General features: G+C 37.4%; 1 protein-coding gene and 1 long non-coding RNA gene across 11 annotated transcripts in view; one reads left to right on the top strand and one right to left on the bottom strand.

Annotated features, from left to right (window-relative positions):
• Nucleotides 1–23,820, top strand: part of CLSTN2 (calsyntenin 2) — a 299,047-nt gene that overhangs the window by 255,498 nt on the left and 19,729 nt on the right. For all 10 annotated transcript variants that reach the window (XR_011727411.1, XR_011727410.1, XR_011727409.1 and 7 more), the window contains 3 exons: nt 7,588–7,750; nt 19,564–19,730; nt 23,110–23,258. Coding sequence is in view for 5 of the 10 variants with exons in the window: in XM_071751843.1 (XP_071607944.1) it covers nt 7,588–7,750; nt 19,564–19,730; nt 23,110–23,258 (479 nt within the window). In the remaining 5 variants the exon portion in view is untranslated. The remainder of the gene's footprint in view (nt 1–7,587; nt 7,751–19,563; nt 19,731–23,109; nt 23,259–23,820) is intronic.
• On the bottom strand, nt 883–7,809 carry LOC139799673 (uncharacterized). The gene is made up of 3 exons (XR_011727414.1): nt 7,678–7,809; nt 1,701–1,745; nt 883–1,020 (listed from the first exon to the last, which is right to left on the bottom strand). It is a non-coding gene; the product is annotated as an uncharacterized lncRNA (long non-coding RNA).

Raw genomic sequence — 23,820 nt, 5'->3', positions numbered from 1 at the left:
TAATGCCTCCTTCACTGGACATCATTTTCTGACTGCCTTAAGAGAAAGGAACTTTGCTTCTGAAACAGGGTGCCACTTCAGCTGCACCTATTATATCCTCTCATTTAAAGACTGCCACTCCTCCTAGAAAGCCTGGAAAGAGGGCAGGCCCAATTCCAAGCACCGTGTTCACTTCTTACTCACAAGGTTTATTTATTTAAAGGAAAGAGGGTCAGAGAGAGAGCCAGTTTAATGTCCAGGAAAAAATTCCCTACTGATAGAAAATTATAAACATGTTACTTCCTAATCCCATGAATATTTCTCACTAGGATCATTATAATATTTTATAGAAATTATTTTCTTATATTACCTACCAAGACTGTTATTAGGTAGCTGAAGGAATATGAATAATAGTTTTATTTAGTAGTATTGAATATTGGTATGAATAATAGTTTTATTTAACAGTATTGTTAATAGTTATCAGTTTTCTGTTATCTGTGTTTCACATCTGCAGTTTAGTTGCAATTTGTCCAACTCAGATATTAAATACTTCATTTCTGAAAACTATATGTCTTTGGGTGCAAATTGGTCTAAGAAAATATATTGATAAGAGCTCTCTGAGGCTTATTCATTTTAGTGATTATACCACATTGATGTTTTGAAAATATTTCCTTGTTATTTAAAACATTGGAAGTCCATAACTGTTCTTCAGATCTGTTTTCAAATCAGTTTCACTTTAGGTTATGTATATGGAGATTCATATTTATATATATATGATAATCTAATACATGTACAACTAAAAGTAGAAAAAGGAAGTATGGAACAAGTGAATTGTTTTTAAGATATCATTCTCCACCCAATCATCTCTCAAGCTTACATTAATGTGAAAGTCTTGAGGTATGATACAGAGTAGTACATCCTCTTCTAAGAATAAGACTGGAAAAGAATCTCTCCTGGGGCACAGCCAGATACATTTGAAAATAGAATGGTTTCTGATGGAGCAGGTCCAGCAGTAGTATCATGGGAGATCTTATCAGGGGGCTGCAAAATGAGAAGCTATAAGATGTCTTTTATTATTTTCCCCATCCTCTCTTTTTCTACAGTTAGTTGAATAAGGTTTTATCATTACATTTTTACATTCCTTTCAGTTTTATGCTGAAGGTTGGTTTGCAGATGACTCAAGTGTCATATGTGGTTGGAATAAAGTTGGCTTTATTAAACGATGGAGTAAGAGAGTGGATACTGTGATTAAAAAAGAGGGCACAGAATGGCGTAGTGAAAGACTGTGATCTACTCTGCCTGGCAGAATGCCAGCAGGACAAGGGAGACAAAGAGAATCTATTTAACAAAGAGGTCACTGCTGCAATTAACATCCTCTCTCTAGCATACGGGGCAGGTAGTTTAGAAGCAGGTAGTACATCTTAGAAAACTCAGAGTCAGATCTGTATAGAGCTTTAGAGCTTTAAAACTGACAATCTTAGAGAAATCATATTAAAACTAACCCACAGTAACAAACATTTGCCCCAGCTGCCACAAGTGACTGCGGAGTCTTAGTTCACCCTCTTCTTTGAGATGAAAGACATTTGCTGTGTCACTCAATCTCAAAATAAAAAAGTAAAAACAAACACTACAGAGCTCTGTGGGATCCATTTTTTTATGTCAGGAAAATCAAAGATCAAAACATGTCTTACATCTGCAAGTCTGGCACTAAATACACTTACCTCTTCTAGGTGCTTGCTCTTGCTTCTGTATTCATTTGAATTTACCTGGAGGGGAAAAGGTGGAGGAAAGAGAAAAAGGTTTGCTTTGATTTGTCACTACAAGGTAAACAGAATTCTTGATAAAATCCAACAAGGCGTTTCCTATGGGAAGAGCAGTAGCTATAGAGGAGTACACTTCCCAAACATTCTATGTAAATGTACTTCTCAGAATTAGTTTTGGACAAATTGGTATTCCTGGTGTATGTCTCAAGAGAAAAAAAGTATTAAAAGATGGTACTTCCCTCACCAAATTTTCTGAATGATATAATGGATATTCCCATTACTGTTTGACTTTTTAAGTAAACTGTACTGCAGAATACATATCAGAACTCAAGGTACTCTAATAACATATTCTACCCTAATTTTCTTAAGAATATCAAACAAATCTTACAGCATTTTCACACACAGTCTCTGAAAATTTGGCTTTTTAAGTGAAAGTAAATGTTTAAATTATATAAACATTAAGCAGAAGAAAAAAATACAGACTACACTGTAAACAGCTGAAAAGACCAATTTGGAAGAACTGTGATAAGATGCATACTTATTTGCATCCAGCATTTAGTTAAGCAAAGGGTATGAGAAAGTCCATTATATTTATACTCATTACATTGTACCGAACAGTTTGTATTGAAATAACTGTTTTGTAAGGCATACAAAACATATGTTTAAAACAATTTGCATTAAACTGCATTATCTTGTCAATTAGTGTGATTATAGGGTACTCACAATCCTTCACCTCTAGTTCCTCTGTTTCAAAATATCTTGTCATGCAAAATGTCTTCTGCTCTCTGTAGCTTCCTAAATCATATGTCAACGTAGTGACATCAGAAGAGAGTTTTAGGGTCATTGTTATCAGGATTTTGTATTATCTGTTTATTGGCAGGTAACTAACCTCAGTTAGGATCTGGGACTTGCTCCTCTGCCAGTCCAGCCTTGAGAAAGAAATTCTGTGGCTCTGACCCACCTTAACATATTCCCAAGAGGTTTTTCTTCCTTTTATGCATGAAACCAGAGGTAGGGAATACAAGCTGTGTTTCCATTTTCCTCACTGGAAATCCTTTTAGGAGGCAATAATTTGCTTAAGAGTTGCATAAAGAGCAAGGAGGGAAGTCTGTCTTTTGCTTCCTTTTGTGGTTAAGGTTCTTGTGATACTGAGTTGAGGTTCGAGAAAAAAGGGATTAATTTGAACTGTGTTCACTCTCTTTTACTTTAAGACTGATCCATACACATTCCTTTACAACTGCAGAATTACATGGCAATAAAATACTATATCAGAAGGTGAGCTGCCTTATGGTCTTTAAAAGCTAGTTTTAAAAGGAATAAATTTAAAACACAAATATAGGAGGATGCTTATTTGATATTCCGAATTCTCTGCCCCTATATGAAGCTTCATATAACATCAGCATATGTACTGGAGACATCCAAGTTCTGATATAGATAGTAGTTATGGAAAACATTTCTCACAAAAGGAGTATAAATTCCTCCATCTAACAAGGACAACAGCTAACAATTGGAAGAGTGTTGATGCTCTGGTCTTGCAAGCATAAAAGCACTGGTCTACAGCAAAGCAACCTGCCTGCTTTGGTTTTTCCCTTCACTGCCTGCCACCAGCTGGAACGTCCCATGAGATGGAACCGTTCAGGAACTTGCTCAGACTGTGATCAAATTGGAGCAGGACTACACAGGCTAAGGTTCAAACTACAAGCTTTATGTGGAGGTTAAGTTTGCAAGAGTATTTTTATGGAAAAAACACTAAACTTGCAGATTGTGGTGATGCTTTTCAATGTATCACCTGTTAATTTAGCTGGTGGGAGCATATTGATTCCTCTTTATCCATATACAGTATATATATTTTTTTTCCAGCCTGCCTTAATTATTGCATACCTTCTCTGTTGTCACTTCAGAGGCAAAGCTTATTGATTTACCATCAGGAAAAAAAAGTGTGAGAGAGGTGCTAAAGGATAAATGTAGAAAGGAAAACCCAAAAAGAGAGATTAAATTAAAAAAAAAAAAAAAAAAAAAAGCACAAACCCCACAAACAATCAAAACATAGTATGAATATTTTAGAGCTTTATTTAAAGCTTTCTGAAGAGGTGGAGATACTGGGGACTACAAGACATAATTTATATTAATGTATGAATTTTATTAGTCTGTGTTTGCACTTTACTTCTGTTTAATTTCAGTAGTTCTTTTCCAAAATTAATATAGTGGTAAATGATATTCTATCATGATGTCAATTTGAAGTGCATATCTATTGATTCTCAGAAATGCAAATTTTTACTATAAAATCTGCATAAAATTATCCAATGAAGTGAGCGAATCCTGAATACTGAATATCTGCATACTGAATCACAGAACTGCAATCTACACTAAGACATTTTTAGCAGTATATCTTTAGTTCTTGGTGGTGATGGGATAAATACAGAACAGAAAAATGCAAAAAAATATCATAAGGTGCTGAAAAGCAACAAGACAGAGATAAAAAGTCAACATTAAGTTTTTTCCCTGTATCACATAATCAGCTTTCGCAGGTAGCTCAGCTGCAGAAATTTAAAGAAAAGATTAGAAGAAATAGAAAGTAGCAGAGTTATCGCAAAAACAATGCCCTAAGTTATATTATTTTTTTTTTTCTTTAATTGTAGAAGTCTGTAGATGAGAACTGGCAATGAGAAAACAATTAAGATACAAAATTACTTTTTTAAAGTAACAGATAAAAGCTCATTCACCAATGTCTTCAGAGTTCTCATTCATCAGAGACAAGTTATAAACACCAGAATGGACAGGAGAAAGCCTTTTTCTATGCTCACCTTTGGATTGCTGTAATGCAAAACGCATCAGTCTTGTGCATTAATAACTAGATTGCCTAAAACTCTTAAAAAATTTACTTCTATTTTGCATATATAAATATACAACAATTTTATTTTAAAAATTACAAATATATGCAACTTTTTCAGTTTTCCTTCAAATCCCCTGCCAAATGTTTCCAAATTAATATCTTTTTTAGGCTTGCTTTCTTACAGTGGCACTATCCTTAAGTCCCTGTTCAAGGTGTAGTGAAACTGCCTTTCAGAACCTTTAATTTGGAAAGAGCCTTTGAGCTCCCCATTTATATGCAGTACAGTACTTTCAGTACTATGAAAATATATTTCAAAATATATAATAAAAATAATTTGATATATCAGAATATATGGGAACCATTTAAGCGCCTATTTAGTATCCTCAATAGAAAAGAAAAATGCCAAAATTTGTAAATTTTTACGAAGCTCTTTCAGAAAGGATTATTTTGGAGATGGAAAAAGAAAAATGTGGTATTTTTTAAACTCAAAAAACATGCCTATCTCCATCCAAATATCATCTGTGTTCTGTACTCTGAAGAGGGGTGATGGGGGCCATGCTTTGAAGCAGATGTATAAAGCACGTGGCTGCTCTCAGCAGAGGGCAGAGGGTTTGATCTGGGTGCTGTAACCGAGAGGGGAGTGGGAGTGCCTTTAAGCATAAGATCAAAGGGAGACTCCCTGCATTTGTTGCCTTCTTTAGCCGAGTAAAATAAAAATGCAGCGCCTGGGTTGTCTCTGCATCTTTACAAAGTTTTCACAATGGTGACCTCCACCAGCTGTATTGGGCTGTGTTTGCAAATAAGGGAACCATTCCATTGTTAACATTTATGTATAAGCCCTGTAAATGTTCTGTATAGGAGCACACAAAGCATTTGAGGTAAATGGTTTGCTTGGTGAAGGACATTTAGATCAGTGCATCCAAAGAGAAAATGCTGCTGTTCCTAAAAGCATCACAAGGATTAGTAGTATTAATTATTAATTAATAAGCATGATAGTAATTCAGCCTCTTGATGAAGATGTGATACAGTGCAGTTCTCTATTGGTGGAATCAGTGTCACCTTCACCTGCTGTAAACTTTGCATTTTCTAGACATGCACAACCATTGGAGAGGTCATTTTTGTACAGAAACGGTGACATGCTAATTATGACTAATTATCTATTGTGCTACTATATGAAAATATGCAACTTATAATCCCAACTGTACACCTGACCTCCTTGCAAGCAGAGATATTAGCATTCTATCTGCTTGAGTATTGTAATCCCTGTGTGAATGTGGGTTTGCTTCATTAAAGTGCACTTATTTTGGTTAAATAGGGGAAGGATTGCTCACTCATCTAGCAGCACTCGGGTTATCCCATGTGATGCAGTTGAGGGCAGCAAAACAGAAATACTCTTGAATAGTTGTCTGAAAACTGTCAGGTATTAACACCTGTAGTTTTTGTCATGCAAGGCCTCTCAGACTCAGGCACACCATTATATAAAATGTCTGACACATGCAGCTGTGATGCTTCACTGTCTAGTGATCAGGTCAGGAAATTTGGCAAGCTGTTTTTCCCTGAAAGGGAGGACTGCATAGAACTATTTGTGATTGTTGTTTGCTCTATAAAGTTTTCAGTCTTCCAATGTACTTACTTTCAATTTTGGTTTTGGTTCATTTAACCTTCAGAAAACATTTGTGCTGTCTACTGCTTACAAAAGGAAGGCTCCAGCAGCCCCTCGCTGCATTTATCTCTTGCTGTGGAGCTATGATGTCTGCAGTAATAAATGTATCCGTTTGAAATAGAAGTGATTAAGTTCCTGTTGAAATGTCTTCTGCAACAAAACATTAGCTTTTGCTTTCACAGGGCAGATACTGCAGCAGATAGCACTTAACCTGGCCAAGGACAAAGCATTATGTTTAAACATCACTTTTCTGCTTGCCTTTATGAAGCTGCAAGGATATCTGCACTTCCATTTCCTGATACATCAAAACAAGCATCTCTACAGAATTGAAAGTAGCATGATTGTTGCTATTGCTTTATTTCTAAAAACTGCCCACCCATCTTACCAATTTGTTGTGATTTATTCCTTTGAACTTTTAAATCTGAAAGCTACGATAAAGGAAAAAAAGAGCTGGGCAGCCATTGATATTTACACACTATTCTCCTGCCTGAACTAAAGGTGAATTTGACCATCTGATAGTAATACCTGGTTGTGTGACTCAGAAATTCATCTGAGATTTGACACTGATAATGAAATCTTGCAAGTGTGTTGTTACTGTGGCTGGTGCTTTTCAAAGCTGATGTGTATCACTGAAGCCATGTAGGTCCTCATTTTGCCACCTATCTGGCAAAAAAGTCTAAGGCTGAAAGATGGAGATTTGAGTTTCCTGTCCAAATCAGGTAGACACATAGACTAACTGTCCATCTCTGTGTATACAGAACACAACAGAGGTCAGTCTAGGACTGTGGAGGTACTGATTCATTGCATGTGGAGGTCCTGATTCATTGCAAAGGACATTTTAAGTACTAATACAGTAAGTTAATAATGACAATTGAATTATATATTTGATAATAACTCAGTGTAGCTGTGTATATTATTAATTTGAAGCTAATGGGGATCCCCAGTAACTATGCCAATACACCTCAAATATGCATTTCTTATAGTTTGTATTCTTAAAAGTTGATACAGACATCAAGAAACTAATATCTTAAATGTAAAAATACAGAGTAAATACCAAATTGCCAGACTTTTCTATTTTGTCCCTGTCTTGATTTCAAAGAGTGTGGTTTAGGATGCCTCTACTTATCAAATACATTCTGCAATGATACCACAAGTGTTTATCAACATTTTTCTTTAACTTTCATTAATTTTTAGTGGTGTGTGAATTGCAGTAATGTTAGGGTTTTTTCTGTGAGTGGAATCTGGAAACATATTTTATGAAAGGAAATTTTTAAAAGTATGGGCTATAAAAATCAGTCACCTGACAATAAGTGCTAATCCGTATTTTTCTCTTCTGTTCTGTCTTTCAGATTTGTGATAAAGAATGGCATTACTACGTTGTGAATGTCGAGTTTCCTGTTGTCACGTTGTACATGGATGGGACAACTTACGAGCCTTACCTTGTGACCAACGATTGGCCAATCCACCCTTCCCACATAGCCATGCAGCTGACAGTCGGCGCGTGCTGGCAAGGTAATGTGACAGCAAACAGGAGAGAGCAGAATTGCAAATTCAGACCAAAGCCCATCTTACTTGTCTCGCTGATTGCATGGTAAATAAATTACTAAAAGGTTGATGGTATAAAACCAGAAGTAAATCCAGAGTTAATAATTAATCAAGTCCAAGGATAAAACGGATGGGATGTTGGCAGACTTGGCATTTCCATCATCTAAAGAAGTGATGAATACAGTTTGTGTATTCATTGTGAAGGATTGCCTTCTTTACCTTTTGTCTCCACTTCTTTTAATTGTTTCCTCTGTCCTCCAGCTTTAAACAAACTAAGTAGTCCTCTAAAGAACTCGTTATCTCCTTTTGGTATCTGCCTCAAATTTCTTTCACAACTCATGGCCTGATCCTGTGTTGATCCAGATGTTAAATTATGAACACCTGGGGGTAAAGATCCAATCTTTACTTTGATGACAACATGCAGAATAAAGAAAGCCACACTAATCCTGAAGACAAGATCGATAAGTTTTGAATATTGATTACTGAGATAAGTATTATGATAGGTAGCTCATCAGCATGACACTAATCCCATATATTTGTAAAAGGATGGACTGATTCTTGATAACTGGTATTTTTGAGTTGAGGCTTCCATCTCCATAGGATGATCTTTAGGTGTATTGGAATTTTTCATTGATGATAAATACATAACAGAACACAATTTTATGCTAAAGTGTTAATATTTTAAGGGAAAGCCAGTGTGGGAAGCAGGTCAAAAGAGGTCACCCTCCCTCTTCTTCATCTACATAAATAATTTTGCACATTATTTGTATTACTTTTACACCTTAGTTTATTTCGTTCATACATTGTGGTTTTATCACTCTCTAGTAGCAATCTTTAGGTTTGGTTTGGCTTTTTCCTAAAAGCCTCCATATTTGTGGGAATCCAGTCTTCTCAGCCTCCCCCCTGAATCTCAAGTTAATCATCATTCAGGTGCCAAGTTTTGAGCAGTGTGGAGTAGTAACTTTTTCCGTAGAACATGCACTGGATGAGCAAAAGCTATGCCAGTTTTGGCACAGTGCTGCATCCATGGATTTCAGCTACCTCCAAGGCAAATGAAAACAATAAGAATAACCTTTGCATTTTTGTCTCTGTCTCAAATTGTACAGAGACAGAATTTAGGTAAAACTTCCATACAGGCTCACAATAAATTTAGACCACAGACTGTATTTAGTATTTAAGCTGCAGAACAAACAGAAAATAGCAAGTGTTTATAGACTTTTTTAGCTTTGTCTTGAATAATTTGCTTAATGGTTTAGTGAATGACCATTCAGAATGAAATTCTTCTTTTTTTGGTGAAACACCCAACTTAAACTACTGAAATTTTACCTATTGCTGCTGTCAACATTTACTGCAAGTCTGTATTATTACTATTTTAATAGCGTGAGAATTGGAGCTCACCAAAAGTAGAAATAAATTTTCCATCAGCCAAAAGGTTCAGGCTTAATGCCTATATGAAACAAGATTTTAAGACACTGCTTTTGGCAAAGCATGTATTTTGATATGCTTCTTGTAACCACATCAAACTATTGCAAATGAATGGTATGGGAAGTCACTTCATGAGTAACATTCAGCATTCTATTCCAGTCTGTTGAATTGTAGTTACTCAACATCCAAAAGCAATCTTTTCAGTTCAAGATGTTTTCTGAACCCATATATTTCAAGGAAAACTGGATCTATCAAGCAATTTGACAGATTTTAATTTTTTTTTCAATAATATTATGCAGTGATTTTGGTGCAATAAGCCATTCAGGAGAGTCCTTAGTAGGAGGATATGAGGAGTTTCATAGCTCAGGTTTGCTCAGACTTTTTCCTTCCCTTTTCATCAAAGCACTGGCAGAAGAGGAACAAAAGCTATTCCTTCAGAAATGATAAGACTTTTTTTTTTCTGTCTTTACTAAACCGTTTTGTAGTTCTGAGTCCACAGTATCCATTTGTCAATCTCAACTCAGACAACTAAATGAACCAGAAGAAATAACATTCCTTTTTCTTACTACACCAGTTCTTATTTGCTCACATCAAAAAGTAAATCTACAAGTGGGACAGCTTCAGAACTGGTAGGGAGCAGGAAGAGTGTATTTAGAGGACAGAGCAAAAAATCAAGAACAAAAATAATTGTAATTTACTCTGCTAGCACTAACAGGAAATCTACTACTGCTCTGAAGGATTGGCCTGTGCATATATGATAATTTTCAGTTCTGGTTTGGAATGTGGCAATTTTTCTGGCATTTCCCTAGAAATCTGAGAATCCTCCTGCTTATGAGACAAATGACTCTTTCAGCCCTAGTCTTTTCATCACTTACACTGGTTCTCACTCTGAGTCACATGCCCTGAGTCTTGGGCACAGAAAGAGAATTCTTTTCATTGAGATTAATATTTTTCTATTATTAATATTTCAGTACCAGAGTAACTCTCTTCTGATTTTTACAGCCTTGCTTGTAGCACCCATTAGGAAAAGTTAGGCTTGTTTTTATTTCAGCCTTCAGCAGTTCAAGTGAAATATAAAAGCAGTTTAAGTCCAGTGCTGTTCTCCTGAATCTAACATGAAAACAAACTAAATATGCAATCTCTCAGCTTTATGTGATACATTTAAACTTTACCCTGTGATGTGCTGACTGTGCCATTTCCATCAAACCACTTGCTTTTTTTCCTTTTTTTTTTTTTTTTTTTTTTTTTTTTGACATAAGCATTCCAGTTCTAATGTCCAAATGTCTTCACCCTTGCCTTAGCAGTGTCTGATTTGCTTGCTCCTGATTTTATGCACTTTTTCTTTCAATTATGTGAGTTGAGTGCTAGCACTCTCATAAAAAGGAGACAAAAACAGCCTTTCCCTAAAGAGCAGGATCTTGTATAGGGGACAAGAAGGTACAGGAGGCAGCAGAAGGTCAGGCTCAGTGTGTGGATGGGAGCCTAGAAACAAGCAGAGAGTGAAACAGGCTGAAAGAGCAAGCAGCCAGGCTTTAAAGATGATAGAAGAGAACCTTCCTAGGGCCTGTTGGGCACTGGGTAAAGTTTACTGCAACCCAGAAAGTAATTTGAATACCTGTAACCAAGCCTGGGGATAGTTTCCAGCTTGAACGACACATTGGGCATGAGAAAAGTTGTATAAAAAAACCTTAAAGTTGTATAAAAAAACCTTTTACGTCTTGTTCTGGCATTATTAGTATGAATTGTCTTGATTTAAAATTAGCTCTCCTGGACATTACTGTAATGTCATCTTCCTTTTTTAATTTAAAACTGTTGGTTCTTTCTTCAGGGAGCTCATTAAAGGGAAGATCTAGGCAGAGCTACCTCACTGATTTAGGGTACAATCACAATGGTTAGCAGAAAGTTATTGTTTTTTTAAAATTTATTTTATGTAGTTCATGTTCAATACTGCTATACTTTATGGGGGGTAGCTTATTTGAGGTTGATAGTTAAAGCATTACCTTTAGCCTGGCTGAACTGTTTCTGTTGATCATTACATGTGACTGAAGAGCAGTGACAGCAAGGAACAGAAACTTCTTAGCTTGTTGCAGCCTGTCTCCAACAAAATGCCAGTTTTCATACTTGGTAAATCCTAACTTCTTATCTGTGATTTCAGTGACTCTAGGCCTGGAGAAGGTTAATACTGGCTACAAAGCTGAGCAACCTAGACTCTTGGTGAACTAATTGAGGGTGGAAAAGGATAGTTTGGAGTGCTAGTACAGCCCTTCCTGAAGTTAGGCTTTCATGTACCCAGGTAAAGTTGGCCAGCTTTCTCTGCAGATATTAGGGTTAAGGCAATAACTTAATTTCATCTTCTTTAAGAGGCCTTTTTGTTCACATCACTCATCTCCTAGATGACTGTTAGGGGTGTGATTTTGTCATTTTGATATAGGTGGGGTTGTTTAGGTTGAAAATGCTGTTCTGACTCTAATGGTAAAAGAGATTTTGAGGCAAACTTACCCTTTCTCAAGGGTAGCTAAAGGAAAAAAATTACTTCATGTATGTGTGCTTCCCAGAACAGAAGAGACCAAAGAGAACGTGTGGGAAGTGTAACCCTGGCAGTGTCTCTGAGCCCCTGCCTCCCTTAATGGATGGTAGAAGCAGACATGGTCCATCAGGGTAGGAAAATGCTCCCAAAAGCTAAATTTTGACTCTCATTTCTACTCTGTTCTTCTCTAGCAGTAATAACGCTCTAGCTTTGCCATTTCAACTCAGGATTCTAGAGAGCTTTCCAAACAATCAAGAGGGAACATAGTTCTGCAGCAAGTAAGCAGAATTACCCATGGTCTCATTAGCCCATTAGCCTTGCTCTGTCACCTCTTGGGGTAGATGATTACTCCTCAGGTCACTTAAAAAGATCTGCATCACAGCAAGAATAGAATCAGACTATCTGATAGACCACAAAATAGTTCGTAGTCTCCCTTTTAGGTATTGTAATCCTGCTTTATTCTTCTAGGCAATATGTACAAATTAAGGTTAGCTTATCCTGAAGCTTATCCTGAGACCTTACTCTTTTAATATCTCCTCTGGGTCTGTTATTTTTGATTCGGTTTATCTGAGGACATAGCAAATGGCCCTTTTACAGAATGAGAAATTTCTTCCATTAAATTAAGGTTATAGTTTCCCACTCTGATCCCATTATTGCTAAATATTCTGTGGCAAAGGCAGCCAGAAGAGAGCAAGTTATATGATTTGGTAATCATCTTTTGAATCACAGGCTGCAAACAGACTTCTTCCACTTTTCTGTGGAAAGATAAAGACTTGTGTTCATCATCTTCCCCTCAAAAAATGGTTTGTAGTAGTAGTTACAGAAGGGGAATGATTTGTTACAAGTTTATACTGTAGTTTACCATGCCTTTAAGTCATTATTTCTATTAGTGTCACCCATTCGAGAGTGCTGGAGCTTCACAGGATAGTTACACTGGCCACATTGTGCAGGCAAAGGTGTTCAAGGGAAGCCTCTAAAAAGGCAAATTTTGTTATTGTGAAGATAGCAGAAGGCTATTTTAAGTCCTATTTCTGTTTTCCGTTCTATTTTTCTTTTGTATTCTGTCATTTTCTTCTTTCTTTAACCTTGGCTGGAGGCTAATGTTAGTATAGAGTCCTTCTGTAGAATGACCTTATGTGTCAACACTCAGCTGACAGATCAGTGGCAAAATTGCAGTCAGAGAATGGACTAAGTATTCAAGACAAGAAGAATGAGTTAAAGAGAGTTAAATGCTGGAGAGGGCTCAGATGTGGGCAGTGTAGCAGCAGCTGGTATCACTCAACCTTGGACTTTCCTCAGAAATTAAGATATCCAACAGATAAAGGCAATAGTCTACAATCACCAGGGGATTGCACCTGGGACTCTGACATAGCTTGCATCAACCTGAGGCCTCAGTGGACAAGCAAATGAATTCAAAACAACTTAGGTATCATTCAGCAGAATGGGATGCTGAATATCTGTATAATGATGCTTCTGTTAGTATAGCAGAGTTCTCTCTGTATTGCCCTTCTCACCAACAAGATGAAGTGAATTGCGATGAACTTAACAGATCTTTGAACATCATTTAGTTTTGGAAGGTGTTTTCTTGGGGAGCTGAAGTTATATTAAAATCTGTCAGTCATCCAGCATAGATATTATGCTTATTTTTATCTAATTTTTGCAGAGGAGACTATGTACCAGCACAAGAATGTTATTAGTACAATAAGAATATGAGTATGGGGACAATATTAACATCAGTTGGACTGTGATCTACTCTAAGATATATAAGATTGTAACATTTCTCCATTATTGTAATTTCCCACAGCTCCCCAAGAAATAACAAAAATGTGTTGGCTTAGTTGTGAGTGATTTCGGAGTGCTTTTCTTATCTTGAGAAATTTTTTTAAAATAGCATTTCATACCATCATTTTGATCTATGGATTGCACAAAGCTAGATTAGGTCATGCATGTACTTTTCTCTGTACTTAATTCTCTGTCTTATTTCAAATGATGCTTTAAAGCCTGAAGCTGTCTGAGGCCATTAGTTTATGGAATCTACCAGGAGCAAGGGCAGATGTAAATACTGCCATGTTTGAAGTGTAATTTTCTGAGTAATTTTTGTCTGAATGATGTAAAAAAGCCACTAAAACTTTTGTGCTGAGGAGCTTTAGGAGTATGAAAGTTTAGTCACTAATTGGGACTACTCCTGAAAGCTATGTTGGGTTTTATCCTGTTTAACAGCCAATCTACTTGTCAGGCAATAAAGCCCAGATCCTTAAGCTGCCATCATAAAAAGGTAGGAGAAATTTTGAGGCTAAGACCTGAGGACTTCAGAGCCATAATATCTTACAGCTGCTTCCAGATTCACTTCAGTTTTTGTGTTGGGTCCCTGAACAATCAATCCTTTCTTAATTACCTGGTTCAGCATAACCAGAGTCTATAATGTCTTAAAAAAAAATCACATTGCAGTTGGAAATTCTCGATTCATCATTTCTAGTGAAAATCTCATTGTGCTTAGATTGCCCTGATAATAACTTGCTTATTAGGGCAGGGCAAAAGGCCTAAAAGATGATCTGAGAGCTCAATGAAGTCATTTGTTTTGACAAAAAAAGCCTAATTGTTCTTTGGAGATTGTGAGTGATTACAAACAGCACTTTATATCTCTGAAGTCAAAGCAATACAACTGTAAAATTCAGTGGTAATGAAATTTCATCATACTTGATACCAACCCTAGGAGAAATTAAAAAAAACAAACTTCTGACTTCTGCTGTGAGTAGCACAGGAAGGAATTAACACTCAGGAGAAATCAGAGGGCTATCAAGTTCTTGCAGGAAGAGAACACCCTGGCCCTAGTGTAGGAGGTGCCTCTGCATAACCCTAGCCCTAGGCTGTAAGTGATATTAAGGGACATAATAGACCCTGCTAATTCTGCCCATCTAGATAATGACAGTAGCAGCATGCAAATTGTTTTTGCATCTCATTCTGAGCCTTGTGCCTATTTTGTGTTTCAGCTGCCTCGTTCTCAGAACCATAACCCATACATATCTGCTGTAATGGTTTTATCTGGTGTGAAGTCTGGCAGGGCAGAACCCTTCTTATCTGTATGTTTTGGTGTCAGTGTGTGTGCCCTTCTTGTTCATCTAACAGCATTTACACTTAGCAGAAAAGGAAAGGAACTCAGAAAGACTTAATCAAGGTGACTCTGGGTGAAATTCTGTTGGGAGGGGCCCCTCTGCCCCCAGTACTGGAGCTACCCTATTTGCTCTACAATGATAAAGTTCCAGGCAGAAGGATCAGAACCAGCATAGAAGAATATCAGTTCAGAAAATAGTTATCTTAGCAAATTAAGACTGTGACACACTTCTTTGACAATGACTAATCAGTGACCAGCATTATAGTGAATATTATGCATTTCAGTAGTTCCTTTGGATGCTTCCCACAGTCTTCCCAGACACCATCTTCCCATTACAAGAATTGAATTAATGCCAAAAGTCTAATATCCATCTTCCTGTATCTACCAGACTCTGGAGATGTGTGTGCTGAGTCAGCTGGAAAGACTATGGTTAATTTTGTCATAAAGGTCTGAATAACACTATTGCTTCACAACTGTGATGGTGACCACAATATTGACATGTAAGGAAGGGAGTAGCTTCAAAAAATTGAAGCCATGTAAGGGATCTGTAAGGAGTGATGATTGTAATGTTCTATAGTGTTGTTTCACTCTTTTTTGTTATCAACTTAACTCCCTGACTGACAGTAGGGAAGGTTCCCTTTTCATTTGTTGGTCAGATCATTCAGCTAAGTGTTCACTACTAGCTTTCCCCCAACATTTAATGCTCATGGCATATTAATCCATAGCAATCAATAAACAGAGAGCTGAGTGAAACACAACATGTAACATAGCTGGGAAGGAGGTTTTCTTATTCTCTCATGTTCTGATTCTATAATGTCATTGTGGAGGTGAGCTGTATCTGAGCTCTCATAGAAAGGGCAGAAAGGTCCTGACAGCAAAAAACCCCATGAAACTTACTGAGGCAATCTAGGCTAACTGGATGGCCTGACCTATGGATTGAACTGCTGTGTAACAGAACACGATTTTCCACTGCACTATGACATTGAGAAGTAATAAAAAAAAATAGGACACTTGGTTTACCTGAAAGTTAGCTTCTCTGTAGCTCCACCTTGCTGTCTGAATGATTGCTCCAGAGGCTGGGGTAATCTATTTAAGTCCTCATTAAAATATTGTTGCTTAGGCTCCGAACCAAGTTCAAAGTGTCTTAAAGCATTAAGAGCTGTTGTAAGCATCTTTATGCCTTTTTCTCAGTTGTTTCTTAGCATGTGGTAATTGCAGTGCCAAGTGAAATTGAGGTGATGGATTTGAGGATTTCTCCTGGCCAGGGTAGTCAGTAGCTCTGAACTGCTGTCTGCTGCGTGTGGAACTGCAGAGGCATGAAATGCATTGTGCTCAGGTTCAAAGGATCCTGATTTGAAAGGATTGGTATTTCAAAGAATTAGGATAATATTCTGTAAAAATGTTACTATCAGCATTAGCAACAATTCTGCACTGTGTGTTAACATGCTACAGAATTTTCATTTTCAGGCTGGATTATAGTTACAGGTACTTTATCTTGGGAGCCAAGAATTTTAGTGCCTAGGACCTGGAGTCTGGCCATCTTGGGCTAAATTTGCACCTACTCATAAGTTGAGGTCATGTACTTGAAGAACATTTGATTGCAGAAGCAGGAGGAAAAACAGCATTCAGATATACTAGTAGAGTAGACCCAAGCATGAATAAAATACTGGGACAGATAGGAGTAAAATAGCAAATTGCTGAGGATTTTCAAATTTTTCTGGCAATTTTTTCTTCTTAGATTTTTTACAATTGAAAAACTATATTTGCAGTAATCCCTTTTATCAAAGCTAGAATACAGGAATGTAGCAGATTCAGTAGGTAATTCCTTAGGTTTTAGCAAGAGCTTTGCTGTTTGCTTCTTGATTTTATTGCACTGGATTTTGTCCATTTGCAATCTAATAATTATTTGCAATTACAAATTACATCAGCAAGGTAACAGATCCCACTGAGCTGAGAAGATTCTGAAATGCTGTGGTAGAAAAATATCTAATTGTCAACATGCTGCAATTACAAGCAGCTGTGGTAAGAGTTACATATAATGACTTGCATTCACCTTTGAGGGTTAAAATTGGCAGATATATAATTTTGTCTTTACCTCTGGTAAAAGGTGCTTACGAAAGGCTTATTTAGCAGTCTGTTTTTTCAAATAAAGTGTGAGAGAGTATTCTCTCTCTGTAAGTGCTCATTTTTTCATGTGGAAAAAGCTAGTATTCACAGTGCCGTGGATTAACAAGCATGTCCTGTTGATGTTAAACACATATAACGTTAAGAAGAGCACTAAGTTATAGTTAGTACTTCAGATAATAGGAGGAGTTCCAGGAAAAGCAATAGGGACGATCATAGTGTAGAGTGTGAGATAGAAGATGTAAAGAAGAGGCCTTGTTTAGCCTGACAACAGGAAAAGGAAGGTGTGACCATATTTTGACAGCTTAAATTTCTTGGAGGTGCAGACTTCAAGCTCTAAGGATCAGTGGTCATTGGAGTGAATTGCTTGGGTAGCATCTATCTGCAGAAAAGTTCAAAACAGCTCAGGCACTTCTCAGGAATGGATTAGGTACAGCTGGCAGATTTCAAATGCTCCAGGATGTGTTGGAACTTACTGTCTTCAGAATTCTGTTAGAGATATGAGAATGTGAAACTTCAAAGAACAAATGCTGTTACCTTCCTGTTCTCCCTTTTCTTACCCAACTTTCTCTCTCCTGTTTAGGGAGAGCTTTTTTTTTTAAACTGGGTTGACCTTTTTCTGTCTAGATACATTGCTGCTGTATTAGTGGCAACTGTACTTTTGAAGACAATGTAAACAGAAAAATATCACAGAACTGTCAGAGTTGGAAGGGACCTCTAGAGATCAACTAGTCCAACTCACCCACTAAAGCAGGATCACCTAGAGCATATATAACAACATTTTTGCTGAAAAGTCAGTGTCCCTATAATGCCCTATCTATTTACCAAACAGTTGTCTTGCTAAGTATCAGAAAGACTGGAGTAATCTTGGGCTTTAGCTGTTTTAGAAATGAAAGTTTCTGTGAAACCTCAAAAAATTCCACCCAGAGAGAGTTTTCTGTATAATGGGCAAATGAAGGAAAGAGGAGAGAAAAATAACCTCTCTTTAGGGATTTTTCTTTGGAGAGGCAGCTTATTCTGTAAAGTTAACAAAAAAGAAAAGAACTACTATGCCTACCTCTCTGAGGAAACAGCCTGCTTAGACACTCTCTTTTCTCTCCACACACCAGTGTCTATTTTCTTTCCCATATAAAATAACTCAGGTCTCCTTCATAGTGCTCCTACTGCACTAGAAGTCTTTTCAGTCTTTTTCAATCTTTTCGTTAGCAACATCAACCTAAAGAAAAATTGCCACTTCATCCCTTTCCTGGCCCAAATCCACTTCAAGCTAAAGTTCAAGCTGGAACCAGATTGCCTGGCAGAAATAGTTGTTAGACACTAAAGCTACAAACACTGCAAAGATGAGTTATCTACCAATTACAACAGTTTATCAACTGCTAATCCAATCAGTCTGCATGGTTTCACTGGAGTGTGACTCTCAGGCTCAAGGTAGACAGTAACTCACAAGCAAGCAAACCTTTCTTGGGGCACGGCACTCCAAAGGCAAAGATGTTTTCTCACCAAGGTGCACAGTCAGGGCTCCCATGTTGCTGCCTTCAGACTCAGCTGGCCTCCTTCCCTGCTACTGCTCCAGGCTCAGCCACCCTCCTCCTTTGGCTGCTGGAGAGCCGTGTCTTCGGAAGCTCACCTTTTATTGGCAAACCGTAATTGGGCAGGGGCGGAGGCTTAACACAGGTGGGCTTAACACAAGCTCACGCCTCCCACCTCGTAATTAGCACCTAAATGCCTCAAATAGGGGGCTGTGTACGCATGCTCAGGCCATTCCTCTACACATCCTGCTACATTCACATGCAGTGGTATTGCTAACAGTTGCAGGAAAGACAAGCTCTAAAAATTCTCCTAGAGGAAGAGTTAATCACTGAATATCCCAAGAGTAATTTAGATATAATGATCACTGGTGCAGGTGGTGCATGATCACATTTTTTTGACAGCACCTAAAGATCAGCCTTCCTTTAAAGCTGCCTTGAGGGAAAGTGAGGAGAGTGTAGCTAGAGGCCAAATAGGACACGGGGTGATTGAGACCTGAGCTGTGAATTTACACCACATCCTTAGAGACATCCAGTTATAGAATATGTGTGGCAGTTTGCTTATCCAGAGCCATAACTGTTAGCACATCTAAGGACATGGGGTAGTATATTTTTTGGAGGAGAAAGACGAAGGCTGTCTAATTGATCTTGTAGAATAGAACAGAAAGCTTGCAAAACTAGTTTCTGTATAAAGAAATGTTGGACCTTAAAACATTTTTTTTAAATTCTTATTATTTGATCAGTTCGATAGTCTTATGAATTTTTTTGAGTGCTGTGCTTCCTTGGACACAGGTTTTTGAAGACATGTTTCATCTCAGAGGATGTTAACACAGCTCTGTAAACACCTGAATGCAATATTGCAATAACACAAGAATCTTAAAGACAGGCTGCTACTAGGTACTACCTAACAGCCCACAAAGCAATTTCAGCAGTTTCTCTTATCACTATAAATGGGATCTCAAATATATGTGGCTAAGATGGGTGTAAATTCTTTAAATATGTTAAAACATAAAGGGTGGTTTTATGTATTGGTATCAGTAATCACTTTAGATTCTTTTTCTTGCAGGAGGTGAAGTCACCAAGCCCAGATTTGCTCAGTATTTCCATGGCAGCCTGGCCAGTCTCACTATCTGGCCAGGCAAAATTGAGAGTCAGAAAGTGATTTCCTGTTTGCAGGCCTGCAAGGAGGGTCTGGATATTAATTCTCTCGAGAGTCTTGGCCCAGGAATAAAGGTAAGAGAAGAACTGACATCATCTCTGATAAAAATTTAGACCTGATTTATGAAGTGGAGAGCCCAAGGTAGAGTACACACAGTACAAATGTACTCTCAGAAGCAATGTAATTTCCCATAAAGTCATGCAAAGAAAAAGCAGAACAGTAGAAGAGCTGTGACACTGCAAAGAAAAATGCTTCCATTATTGGAAAGCCAGATGCTCAGCAAGTAAGGCACTGCTAGTGTTTTAGAGTCTATAAGAATTGCCAGGTCATATTGTCATGCTTATTTTGGTAGTTTTACAGAAATAGACATGATTCCAAAGAATTGCTGAATTTTGATCTCATATAGCACTAAAGCAATGGAAAATGTAAGTGGAATATATTTCATCTAGAGGCAACTCCAAAAGAAGTCCCAATGCACTAGTACTGGAAATGTGTTCCAAGAGGAAAGCAATTTTATGGGACATGAAAATTGGACAATAAAAAAACATAAAGTCAATAAATTAAAATCTTACATTTGCATGTAAATCATTATCCAGCTTCATTGTGCATATGACTGTTGTTACTGATACTGTAACCTTCCTCTTAAGACAGAAATCTTGTTTCCATTAATATACTGGCCAGATTGCTTTGCATTCATTAACACAAACTCTGTTCTTTTGGATGCATAGGTAGGAACCTGAGTGTAACTTCTGTAATATTTACATGATGTGTGCTCTCAATTTCCCCTTACTGATACCATTATTAGATGAGAGGTGTTCTTCTGCCTAGTGTGGAAGCACAGTGCTTAGCTAACACACAAATCAAAATACAGATCTCCTCGGGAGCTGAGTGTCAGGTTCAGACTGGTAAGATACTTTGGCTGCAGATTGTGAATCCTGTGAAAACTGCACAAGTTGTGTTTTAGTGTCTTGGTTTTCAGTGGGGAGGAGGATGGTGCTAAAACACTTGATCTCAAGCTTGCAGTGGAAGTGCCACATACTACATTTTACTAGTTAAACCTTTTCATTGTACAAGATAAGGAAACTGAAATGTCTCTCTAGGTGATAAGTTGCTGTGGTGTGGTATAAGTGATATGTAATAGTTTTCTAGCTCTAGCTTTTATATATGAGAAAACACAAAGAATTTTTTTTTCTTCATCTTACTAAGCAATTTCACATTGCTGCTCCTCCTGGAAGAATGACACACTTATGAGTAGAAGTTATTTTTAAAAGGCAATACCTACAAAAAGCAGGTAAGGCTTTTTGGAACACAAGAGTATATGCCTATCAGGAAGTTCCTTGCTGGGATTTTACATTAATTAAATCAGGTTACACTGGGTCCATTGTGCTTAAAAGTATAGTAATTCCTCCACTATTGTCACACTCTGAAACTTGACATTATTTGAGTAATTTTGTTTCATGGGCTTGGAAAAATCCCTGTTATACCACCCACTGCTGCTCCAGCGTGGGTGATTGCCTTTCTTACTGTACTGGAGGTGCAAAAGGGAAAACAAAGCTGCAGGATTGTTTTCTGCCTCTTCTTTCTTTCACTAAACTTCAAAATGTTTCCTTTTTCCAAAATATTGATGAGGCATAGTGATTTTTTTAAAGTTAATGTTTTCATTTTTACTTTCTCAGCAAGCTTAACAGTCAGTGCAGCAGCAGGAGGCAAAAATGAAGGGAGGAGTCAGAGATTGTGGGAGGGTTGCTCATCAGGGCTGACAGAAAGCAGCTCAGATGAAAGCACAAGAGTTGCTACCTGACCTTGAACAGAAGATCAATAAAGAGAAAGGGTTTCTAGTGTCAAAACCAAACATACCTGATCTCAGACAGGCAGGTGTAACAGTTGCACAGATGATAGGCTAGGTGGCTATTTACACAGCTCTTAGCAGATTCAATGTTGGCAAACTGATGTTGGAAGGTATCGCTGGTAGGCACTTTGGGCTCACAAAGCTTCACCCTTTAGGCACATAAGAAAGAGCAATGCATCTGTAACACAGTTCCTGACACAGTAGTGTTGGCCTTTTTTTTGTCTGCAGTCTAATTTTCAGATATCTGTAATAGCTCTCAGAAACACTACCTAAACTGTCACTATTTTTAGCCTTTTTTAATGAGGGACAAAAATGGCTCAGACTAGGGCTTTCTCCAGTCCCTTTGGCAGCACTCCAGCTGTTCTGGCAGCTGAGCTATTAACTATCTCCTTTTGCTAATTTTATTCTCTACTGCTGCTAGCTTACAGGAAGGAAAATGATGTGTATGCAGGCTGTGACTCATGTTGGTCCTCCTCTGTGTTAAAAGGTACCCTTCAGTGTGTCACAACCTTCCTGCACAACTTTAAACCCAGTCCTCTGTGTTCTGATCGACAGAACCCCGAGCTTCATTCTGCACTTCACACTCTGCTCTTTTGCATTTTAACCTTTTTCATCATAAGGAAGTGTAGACAGGCATTGCCTGTAAATAATAGAGCATGTTCATGCAATCAATATCCAACTTAGAGAAGATACCACATGTGAGAGAAGGGTCTATTTCTTTGTACATTGTGCTGACAGCAGTGGGGTACAAAATCAAGAGGGTTAGTCTGGTTTTCTGTGCAATGCAGATGAACTGCTGAACCAATTAGTAAAAAAAAAAAAAAAAAAATGGAATCAGGATGAATTATGAAGAAGATAAAATCTCTTATTTGCTATGTGATTATAGTAGCAGAATTTCTTGATCAGGGAGACTGTTTTGGGTTCAGTGGAAGGATCAGGGCTGCAGGAACAGCCATTGACTTTGCAACGGTTGTTGGCTCAAATGAGCAGCTGACTTTGTGTACATAGCATCTCCATCTTAAATCATGACACCCTTATTGATCACGAGACAGAGAAAGGAGAATCCCCTTTATTGTGTCTGACGTTAATGAAGATGGAGGAGGTGAATGTTATAATTGTTTTGTTCATTCGCATTGAAATAGATCTCAGAAAGATAGCCCAGGGTAAAATGCAACAGAAAGGAGGAAAAATATGCTTCTGCATGCTCCTCTGGTTTAAGTGAGTATTTTTAGAGTGGGGTGGTGTTTAACCTTAAAAAAAATGTAATAATAATAATGATGATGGCAGTAAATTATGGTTTTGAACCCTACAGCTGTAGAAATAATATCAGCACAGTGGTAAGATGGGCAAAGTACCACAAATGGGGATTAGTTTAATATAACATTAATTATACCACTAGTTATTCAGATATGAAATAGATGACTAATAGCAGTCTGTGTTTTAGGGAAAAACATGTGGATTCAGCCAGCAACAGCTACTAATAATTTTTTTTTTCTTAAATCATTACATTTTAAACTTAAGTCTGTGCAACATTCCTTATAAATGTCTTATTCAGTACTCTGTAGCCTGGTACCTTAAATACTAATTATATGCATTTCCCGTAGTATCACTTCAACCCTTCCCAGTCAGTCCTTGTCATGGAAGGAGATGACATTGAGAATATAAATCAAGCTCTCCGAAAGGTCTCATACATCAACTCTAGACAGTTTCCTACTGCAGGTGTGCGACGTCTCAAAGTCTCATCTAAAGTCCAGTAAGTTATACTTCAGCTGAACTGATTAGATTAGGGATATTTTTAATTAATTACTTTTTTATTTGGACATGTAAAAAGAAGAATTTTGGCTAAGTTATATTGTTAAATCATATTTTTATGTAATCGAAAATACAGTATGAATTTTATTCACTTTTATGCTGATTTACATAGTGGTTTGCCCTTGCTATTATCCTTTTAAGAAACTTGTCTTGTGAATTTAATTTACTTCTCTTTCTAGTTGGGAGCATACAGTCTGGACTGAACAGTACTTGCATTTATTACCTTCTTATTTACTGTTCATTTTAAAAAGTTATAGTTTCTTCTGAGATAGCTAGAGCTATGACTTTTTAAAGCAGGCCTGCTACATCTAACAGATGACCTATCTGCAGGAACACTATTTGTAGATATGCTTGAAATATTCTGTCTGTCTGTATCCTTATGTGGCTGTCATCACTGAAGTACTGGTGTTGCATGTTAAACAGAAATCCATGTCCTTCCACTTTCATGCAACAACAGTGACAGAACCTGACCAATAATGTTTACAGTTCTACATAATCAAAGA

This window comes from Heliangelus exortis, chromosome 9, assembly GCF_036169615.1.
Source record: "Heliangelus exortis chromosome 9, bHelExo1.hap1, whole genome shotgun sequence".
NCBI lineage: Eukaryota > Metazoa > Chordata > Aves > Apodiformes > Trochilidae > Heliangelus > Heliangelus exortis.
Note: the sequence above shows the minus strand (reverse complement) of the source record. Positions and strands in the feature narration are given on the sequence as shown.